We start from the raw sequence: 10717 nt of genomic DNA on the forward strand, positions 1-10717 counted from the left end.
GATAAAGTGCATTTCCTTTCGGTTACAAAGAACTGCACATACACACTATTCCATGTTTGTGCCACTAAAACAATAATTCAGCGCCTGACATTACAGTATGTCTGCGCGAATTTGTACTGAAAATTATGATATCTTACATGAAAGAGGTAAAGGTTGTCCATACATACATTAATAAGACCTCCGTCCGTATAGTTATAGATAATGCAGCTAATGTATAATATTGGAATAATTAAAAAAATGTAGACTGTACATATAAAGTCACTGTAATATACAATTTGAATACTCTAAATTACTGTTATACACATTACATAGTTTGGAAATAAATCAACACAAGCTGTGTCCAGTGACCGGACGAGCACCTGAATTAGATTTAAACCTCTAAGAAGAAAAAAAATGATTCAAGTTAAAGTTTGATTTTGAATAATCAATTTTTAAAAGGTGATCTTCAATAGAGGTCACTAACCAAATTGATTTATAATGCTATTGCAAAAATATTTCTGAATTATCTTACTTCCCATTAGAACAGAATAATATAGACACTGCCAAATCTAAGCTGGACTTCTTAATACTATGTGGACAAAACAGAGTGTTCACCCCCCCCCCCATCCCTTCCCCCTCTCTGTCCTCACAGAATGCATTATTTTCAATGATTATATATACACACCAAAAGAAATTATAAAATATACGACAGTCAATCCTATCAAAACGACTCCGGGTCGATTCGTCGGTTCAGTCTAGATTAAAAATAACAAGAAAGAGCAAATCCTCGTTGTTTTATTGATACCCAACTTGTATCACGGACATCATGCATAACTAAAAAAAATATTACTGACGATAATTACAGATGTTTATTCCAAATTTGTTGAAATGGCTGAAGTGAAGGGAAGCTGATCATTGAAAAAAATACGACTTCTTCAGCCCTATATTGAAGCCTAAAGTAGAGCTATTCCGATTAATCATGTGAATAAAACATCTTTGAATATTTAATCTCGGTGTAGTTACCAAAAGTTTGTAAAAATATATATTAAAAATATGTTCAATTCGTACCTGATTTCTTCAAATCAATAATATGAGTCACAAGTGGTGAAAGAGATACAAGTATAGGGTTGCAATATAAATCTGAGAACTTGCTCTTTCATTGTTTGGTAAGTTTGAATTGTTTCTTAATGTAATCCCTCAAAGGTTGGACCACCTTTTTTAAACACGCTTTATACAGAGCTTTCCAAAACCAATTAGACCAGTCACTAAATATAATAAAATTCCATTTCAACAACCAACCCTCATCATCCAATTACTCTTCATTTGTTGTTGTTTTTAAATATATTTATGCATCATTTTGTTTTCGGCAAAAGTCATCTGCAAAGTGTGACGTCATCAAGTGTTACTAGTCACGGGTCTAACGTCACAGTCACATCACGTACACTGACTCCACACCAACCGATAGTATATGGCTTTGGAGGTAATGTAGTATGTTTTGTCGATCCGGAGTCGCTTCCGAATGTGACGTGGTAGCAGTATTAAAACGTGCCACACTCTTAGAAAGGATAAAATTGGTCAATATCAACCGAAATTTTGGTCGATTTGAACCAATAATTTGGTTGCTTTTGACCAATTTTATCGGTCGGACACATATTAACCAACAGATTGGTCATTATGACCAATCCTTTTTTTAGAGTGCATACAAGTAACATCATTCGATTCATGTGTATTATATTATATGGATAACAAGACGTTAAGAAGAGAACCAACAACGAGTACGGAACTTGCAATAAGCACTTTTGCTGCAGAATCTACTTCTTCATCACAGCCAGGTGAGTCGGACAACGTGGTGATATCGGATGCAACAGTAGTTATCGTACCTGCCATGTCTGCGGAATATAAAAAAACAACAACCAAATAACGTATTAGAAACAAAACTTATTAAATACTGATACTTCAAAATATACCCTGATTCTCCCTCTATATTTTTGGTTGGAAATGGAATCAAGTATCAAGCATCAATATCAGTAGGGGTAAAAAGCTTCCGCGCGCTAATTTAAGATCATCGGAAACACCAAAGGTTACTCTAAATGGTCAAGTGCGCACAAAGTTGCAAACTTTTTTTGCGTATTTACCCGTTGGTATGGTCCCATAAACTGTTTATTGTGTCGTGGAGTACTTTTTCTACACCTCAAACGTCATGCGTGCGTGTGTAAGTTGAGGAATTGCTTGCAAGCGTACAAGCTCCACCCAGTTTACGGATATCAGTGGTATTAAGTACTAACATTTGCCAGTCGTTTTTAGAAGGAATGCTTTTAAAATTCCTTATCCATGTTCAAAAGGTATCAAAAACTTACTTTTTTTAAGTTTATAATCATTTTCCTTCAATATGTATCTCCGTACTCTCTGATTTTTAAGTTGATGACCTACTCATTAATGTAACGCATGTGGTGGATGTGCGTGAGCGTGTGTGCGCATGTATGTGCGTGACATCGTGACTGCGCGATCAATGACGCTAATGAACAGCATATACATGTATAACTTGATATTCATCTTATTACTCTTGCCGTGAGAAAAAAATCGTATGTTATACGATGTAATGTGCTGTCTTCCTAAATGAGAGACAGATGACATGTGATCCCAATCCCTTAAAACAATAATATAAATAATAATAACAATAATAATAAAACTAATCCAATAACAACAACAATAATAGGCCTAAAAATAATATTAATTATAACAATATATATATATGATAATAACAATAATAATGATGATTACTATGGTAGTATTTTGTATTGTTACATATATATATATATATATATATATATATATATATATATATATATATACCTTGTTATGGTAGTTCAAGACGCGTCTACACATTCCTACGGGATCTTACCTGGAGTCGGTTCGGCGTTTGGAACCGTTTGATTCGTGGGACTGGCCGGTTCTGGTGGTGTACACAGATCTTGGCTGTCGCACACGCACAAGCTTAGTTGATGACTATCATAGGTCGCCCCAAGATTAGGAGGAAGCACAGTGGACGGATCAGGCAGAGCTGCCGCGATTACGCCCGTTGAAGTTTCGTTGAGACATGCGTCCCCGTCGGGGATCAAGTAATTGTAGTTAGGGGGTGCGCATCCTCGCTCAATGCTTGTCATGACGATTTTACCTTCTGTAAATTAAGAAAAAAAAAATTAAAATGCGTCAATATTATACCCGTTACGCCTCAAGTGATCAATTAGCAAATCAATCATTATAATGACTAGGTTCTATAATGATAACAGACCAAAGGTTTTACCTTCTATTAATGACATATCATATTCTCAGGTTATAGAATATAGATTTTACATGTATTTTCCAATCGTGACAGGCTTTTCATTATTGCTCATCCTTGGTCTTGGTTAGTCTGCAGGCACAGACCCTGAGTGAAATTTTGATCAACAGTGTGTCTCCACGCAAAGACTAGCACAAACAAAAATTGCTTTTTCAATTGTGACCTAAATACAGAGCAGAATAGAGGCGAGTGGGCCGAAAAGCAAGAAAATTATCGAATGTCAGCTGAGTAGCAGCCGAATAAGTCGATTTGGGTACAATACGGACCAATCTGGTCGCTTTTAATTTTGTGGAATTCGGTGGCGTAATCGGCGCATTCAGCAATATTCTTTCCGATTCGGGTAGTTATTCGGCTGTAATCGGAGCATTCGGTCAACATGCGGCTCGATTTTTGCCACCTTTGGCTACATGTAGAGTCTCTTTTGGGGGTTGGCATTTGGCTTTGTTCAGGATGGCAAAAATTGATTTGGTTCAATTCTTGGCGATTCTGCTCTGATTCGGGATTTAATCCCGACCAACATGTACGTGCATTCGTCTCTGATTCGGGGAGTTTTCTGAATCAGAGACGAGTAGGCTCCGAATCCAACAAATTCATCCGAATCAGGCCATATTTGGGTAGTATTGGTTCGACTTTATTGTGGAAATTTTGTTGTGTGTGTGTGTAACTCTTGCTGAAGGAAAGATACGGGTTTGTGCGTGTGGCTAAGTTGATGAAATTAAGAGTCAGGGTATGGTTATCAGGGCTTAAATCGCACCAAAATATTAAAAAATCGCCAAAAATCCAAAACCCGAGTGATTTCGAACGCGACGCGAGTGTTTATAATAAGCCGTTATCAGTGTTTTACTTTTCCTATTTCTTGCTTACCAGTTTTGTGCATCAGGGTGATTTTATAGTCCATGGTCATGCAACCTTTGGCATCGGGAGTACAATCTGACTCCTGTGGTTTTTCACACGTCCCTGGTGGGAGATCAGTCAGGTTTAAGGCTGCGTTGTTTGTAGTCGTGATGTCACTGCACATAATGCATGTTATCGCCTCTCCTGTTTAAAAAAGAATCAAATAATTATAGTAATGTATTGTATATGCTATTATGTTAATACAATCTATGTTATTTATGTATGCCCTGCTTGTTCTGTTACTGAGATATGTCCTGGGCGCTCCTTTCTTCTATGTTTGTATATATTTTATTCCTTTGTGTGAATGATTTGAATGTTAATAAAGTGATGAATTACTACTAATAATAATGATAATGATGATTATAATAATAACAATGATAAAGATAATGATAAAGCTAATTATAATGACAATAATGATGATTATTATTATTGATATTATTATTCATCTTCAGTTCAGTTTGGTTTATTTTCATATGTCATAAAATATCAGATACAATGTAACGTCCATCAAAAGACAGTAAATCATTAATAATGAAACAATACAATACATCACCATTATTCATAATAAATAAGACAAATGTATACAATTGAACGTTCACATTGGAGACAGATATATCAATAAGATGAAGATATTAAAGCGCAAGCTATTGTGTCATGTCATATGAAAATATGCCCTAGGACACAACGACAAATTACATAATGACCCATGATAATCATCAAGTGGGTCAACTGGCGTGTGTAACTTCACCAGTGATAGTTTTTTTACGTTGTTGATTAATGTGGTGAGCGAAATTGGTGAGACTTTATTTATAACCATGGCGATTTTACATTATGTTATTACGAATGTTGGTTTAAAAGTAAACAACTTTAAATCATCACCAATTTCATTTAAGCGAATTTGATATAACTAGAGGATCGATGCATGACTGCAAATAAACTACGAACTCTCAGTCATTCACCGCTTTTATAGACCGGTCAAGATAATTATGGTTTGACCCTGATAGAAACAGATCGCATACATTCGTAATTCCGAAGCTTCGTTATTCTGAAGGTTCGGATATTCCGAAGGTTTGTTGGTCGGAAAACAATGTGAGGTTCATAGTTCCAAAGGTTCGTTAATCTGAAAACGAAATGATGTTCGTAATTCCGAACGTTCGTTACTCCGAAAACGTAACGATTAACGAACCTTATTTCGTTTTCGGACTAACGAATCTTCGGAAGAACGAACCTTATTTCGTTTTCGGATTAACGAACCTTATTTCGTTTTCGGATTATCGAACTTTCGGAATAACGTCACAAATTTTCGGATTAACGAACCTTTTTACGTTTTCGGATTAACGAACATCGAGGTATAGACAATTTACGTGTTTCGGAATTACGAACTGTAACAGAAACAGATTGCAACAAACGGTTTTTCAACTGTTTCTGATTGTTTGTGATTTATTACACAAACTCATGAAAACCCAATATTTTTTTAAGTGAGTAACATCCATGTTCAGTGAATGGCGGCCATCTTGGACTCCATCTTGTAAATACCCACTTTCCCGGATGCGGATTTTGGTAAATCGTATATTTTTAATACATGTAAATTATTCAGGGGGTCGAATAGTACCAAACAAACGTTGAAAACCATTTGTTGCAATCTGTTCCGGGTAAGGTTATTTGTGGTCGTATATTAACCCGTCTATTAGATATAATATTATCGACTTATAGTGTAAATAGGTTATACTTTAATAGTGCCGTGGCCGGGTGGTCTAAGGCGCCTAGCTATACATGTACATGAACAAGTCCGGGGTTCGATCCCCGGCCGCGGCAGCTATGCCCGTGAGCAAGGCATTTAATCTACAATGCTCTTTTATCCTGCCTTCAAATAAATGGAAATGATATATGCATTAATGGTAACTAGGTGTGAACTTGTTTTTTTTTAAATAGCATATTGCAATCTCAACGTAAGATGGGGCTATTCAATTTTTCCTTTTGTATAGAGGGAGTTTGATCAGTCGAATTTATGCAAATGGCAAAATGACATGGTTCTTTCAAGGAGATGCTAGAGTGACATCTCCTCGGTTTATTATAGCTGCCATGCGAAATCAAATTACACTATTTGTATTTTATATGTTTTTTATGAGCCGTCATCAAATTAAAACGCCATATGCAAGAGTCAACATCCTTATTTTAGTCCTGCAAATCCTTGAAAACGGAATGTCACAAAAGAGTTATGATAATTGTGAAAGATATGAAATAAAAATCTATGTTTACACATAAATTTGGTAATTTTACACGGAAACTTTCATCCTGCCTGACGGATATAATATCCAGGTGTGGTATTCTGGAACACTGTCATAAATTCTGTAATTTCTCTCCGAGATATGACATCGCTATGATTGTCACAAATCGGTATTCTGAACATTGTCTTTTCTCTTTCATATCTTTCTTAGTTCCTGCCCATCTTTTCAGAAGTATTATTAACATTATTCCGCATTTATTTAGCACCTAACACGTCGGAACGATGTCTCTAAGCGCTTTACAGGTATATTATTACTCCGGTCATCGGATCCTTGCATGCCCGCATACAATGTATGCACCTTCTCCACTCCCTGGGCAGCATTCTAACAAGAGTTTCAAGACTTAATTGCTAGGCATACTACATAGGCTTTCGCATCCTACCGGGTACCCATGTAACACCTGGGTGGAGAGTGGCACATTGTGGACTGACGCCTTGCGAAAGGACGCTAGGTCATGGTGGGATTTCAAACACACGACACTCTGATCACAAGGCGAGAGTCAGAACCGCTACACCACGGCGCTTCCACAAATTAAAATCATTTTTTAGTTCGCAGTGGGAACCCTTCTTGTCAATAGGAAGGCCCCGTGGCAGGTGCATGGGGTGTACACCTAACACAGTTGCTGGTATTGATGCGCTTAATTGTAAGGTGAGACGGGGAGCTGTGAAGGATTTTAGAAGAAAAATAGAAAAAGAAGAAAAACATAGAAAGAATGAAGAATTAAAACGCAGGGCCTAATTGTAACATGAAAACATATTTGTGAAAGTTGTCATTGATGATGAGTGAAACCAATAACCCAATATAGTCTAAATAATATCACTGTATGCTTGACATTTAGTCAGCAGGATATCGGGATGTTTGGTACTAAAAGATATGACTAAATTTATGACATCCATGCACCAGAATACTGATTTTGTCATATATCTGATAAAGGATAAAATATGGAGAAAAGACAATGTCCAGAAAATTAGCCCAGTATTAATACACCCCCACACATATACATACATGTATATATATATATATATATATATATATATATAGTGGTTAAGGTACCGGCGTTCAAAGCCGGGGACCCGGGTTCGATTCCCGGCAGAGACATTTTTTCGGCATCACCAATTTTTTCCAAAGGGTAGATAGCTCTGGGGAACCTTGATTTAAGCTACGCCTACCATTGTTCTTTTCATCCATTTTTTTTACACAATATTTAAAAATAAAAGAGTTGCCAAAGCTGTTGTACATGTATAGCTTCACACGCCCTATATATGTATACATATTATATTATTTTTTTCTTTTTCTTGTCAATTTTTTTGGGGTACGAAATCCTTTATTTGTGGTTGATGACCCCTTTTTATTTGCTTGTCAAATTTTTTGGCAGACGGGTTCCCCCCCCCCATGGAAAATCCTAGGTACGCCCTGGCAATAAGCCTCTAGTAAAGGTAAAACTGCACATTCAACAAAGTCATTCCAGTTGAAGAATTAAGAAATAATGAGGCAGAAATATTAAAGAAATTAACTTCGGGTAGTGGAAAATGATAGCTCCTAGTTGACGCCTTGAATATTATTAGCGGGCGCGTCGTGGTCTAGTGGTTCTGACTCTCGCCTTTCAAACAGAGGAGCGTGGGTTCATATCCTAACCATTGCGTGTTTTCATTCAACAAGAAATTTATCCGCACTGTGCTGCACTCGACCCAGGTGAGGTGAATGGGTACCCGGCAGGATTATTTCTTTGCATGCACTGAGCGCCGGTGATGGTAGCTCGAGCTAAAGCCGGGGTAATAATAGCAGCGCTTTGTATCCCCAGGCAAAAGGCGCTTTTTAAATACAGCTATTATTATTATTAACAAATAAAAATGGAAAACGAAGCACCCAAGCTCGTTAATCATCATAAATTCTTACTTTGATAAAGCTTCGAGTATCGTGCGTGTTGAAAATCTACTGTATTTTGTCCAAACAAATTGTTTTAGTAATCATTGTCTGCTATTTACTGTCGTCGGTTATTTGTCGGTTATTTGCAAGATTATTATCGATGGAACAAAATTTTAAAGTACATCAGGGGTCATTAAGTAAACTTAAGAGAAATTGAAAATAATGAATAAAATCAATAAAATAATCTATATTTCCGGTTACTGAACCACGTGCATACCAGCATTTTAACGAATTAACCTATGATGTTTTCTAGGCCCTTTTTAGTTGAGGTACATATGTACTTATCAAATACACTTAGCATGTTCAGGCATACTAGCTGCATGGATTCCTCAAGTACAGACTATCCTCGAAACTTTGATCAACAGGTGGGTCTTCATGAAAGACTAAGCCTGAGCGAGAGGGCATTGAGTAAACAAGACACCTTAGGCTTTGCATTCAGGCCCCTTAACTTTAACTCGAGTAAAGGGTTTGCACAACAGACTACGTTGTATCGCTCTGGAAAGGAATGTACCATACTCGCAGTGTTTGCTTGTGCGGTTACAAAGCTAACCTAACTACAGATGGAGACTTAAATATGGGGTATTACATAATTTATCATAATTAGCACCCAATTGATGCCTATTAAATTTACGTTCTAAATACAAGGATCCTTTTGTTTTCCAATTAAAACCATAATTTGCAAAGGTCATTTTTTTTTCACGAATTAATAAATTTTCAAAGAACTGATCATGTTAATATTGGAGCGCCTTGGGCACCTAAGGTGGATACGTGCGCTATACAAATCCTATATTATTATTTAGTATACCATGGAGCTATTAAACACAAATGATCATACTAAATCATCCAGTAGTATTCAATATGAAGCATATTCATTACAAAATATACTTACCTGATGTAAACATGCAGAAAAGTGGCACAAAGACGGCAATTAAATTCATGTTAAAAGCTGTTAGAGGGGGGAAGCATGAAAACATATAAATAGGATATTGTATTTTATATAATAACGTTAGAATGAAATAAAAGAAAAAGGTCTACGATGAAAAAGAAAAAATAAAGAAAGGGAGAAGCAGACGAAAAGAATAATACAGAAAAAGGGATAAAATGAAAAAAATATAAAGGAAATGGAAATTTAATAAGCAAAAAACGATGATAAAATAGCTTATAAAGAAAAAAAAGTTATAGTAGGAAGAAGAAGAAACAGAAGACGAAGAAATTAAAAGAAGAAGCACACGATTAAGAAAAGTAAGTAGAAATGTAAAAAGGATAAATAACGAACAAAACGAGATTAAAGATAAAAAACAGAGGGAGAACATACAAAAGAGTAATTACATTAATAAAAGACGAAGATAGAGAAAATGTAAGTAGAGTAAACTAAGGCAAAAGGAAAGAAGAATGAAAAGAAGAAAAAAAACTTCAGCAACTTATGTTTCAAGCAGTATAAGTGATCTTGATAAAGAAATATTTTATTTTGTCCCTGCAGCCAGAAGGGTCTTCAAACAATAATTTTTGAAAACTTGATGAAAATAAATGTATATTGCATTCTATTCTCTTTTTATTTTTCCTATTTCCAGAAAAAAGTTAACAATTCTATCAACATACAGTTAATATTAATGCTGTCTCCATTTTCTGGTGAAGATGGTAATCATTCTTACATTTTCCGTGATTCCGTGCAAAATAAATGGTATCCATTATTACATTGCTCAGTAATTCCGTGCAAAATATATCAAAGACATTAGATTCATTTTCAATATTTATCTTTTTATTTTACTTTAACGGCCTTTATCAAATCGGAGAATAAAACATTTAACGAAAGCATTTGAAACAAATTTGCATGTTAATATTAAAGCATTACTTACTATATGTGGTTGGTAAAAGTTGCAAAGGCGAAGAATCCCCTTCTGAAAATGAAAAAGAACCTGCACCAAGCCCAAATCTTTTTATATGAAATATCACCCGCTTAAATATACTAATCTCTCACGTGCAACTCAGGCGGGGGATCCGATGTCACATACCTCTCTTGATTGGTCAGTATTCGAGGGAGAGGCCATTGCTGCCTGTCTGAATATGGAGTTTAGTTTTGCGGGGGTTACATAATATTATTAATTTTATAGACAAGGTGATTTTATTGTGTGTATTGTTGTGATAGTACAATATACCTATCATGCCTATGAGCAGATATCAATATGTCATTGACCAGTGGTTTTATCATAGAATAAAAACACGTTTGAAATGATATCGGGAAATATAATAAAATACATTATGTTCACATTAGGTTTTGTCAAAGAACAAACAC

The 10717-nt window shown here is 35.7% G+C and overlaps 1 protein-coding gene across 2 annotated transcripts; it reads right to left on the reverse strand.

Annotated features, from left to right (window-relative positions):
* Positions 1–1317: 1317 nt before the first annotated feature.
* LOC121419872 lies at positions 1318–10424 on the reverse strand. 2 transcript variants are annotated; one of them, XM_041614335.1, is made up of 5 exons: positions 10281–10424; positions 9314–9370; positions 4184–4357; positions 2882–3157; positions 1318–1868 (listed from the first exon to the last, which is right to left on the reverse strand). In XM_041614335.1, exons 2-5 carry the CDS (start codon positions 9360–9362, stop codon positions 1714–1716), a joined length of 654 nt encoding a protein of 217 aa, XP_041470269.1. In that variant the 5' UTR covers positions 9363–9370; positions 10281–10424; the 3' UTR covers positions 1318–1713. The 2 variants fall into 2 exon arrangements, with proteins under 2 accessions (XP_041470269.1, XP_041470268.1); XM_041614334.1 differs by having other exon boundaries at positions 9314–9375; positions 10278–10424.
* Positions 10425–10717: the final 293 nt, after the last annotated feature.

The sequence above is a fragment of the Lytechinus variegatus genome, chromosome 8, assembly GCF_018143015.1.
Source record: "Lytechinus variegatus isolate NC3 chromosome 8, Lvar_3.0, whole genome shotgun sequence".
NCBI classification, from domain to species: Eukaryota; Metazoa; Echinodermata; class Echinoidea; order Temnopleuroida; family Toxopneustidae; genus Lytechinus; species Lytechinus variegatus.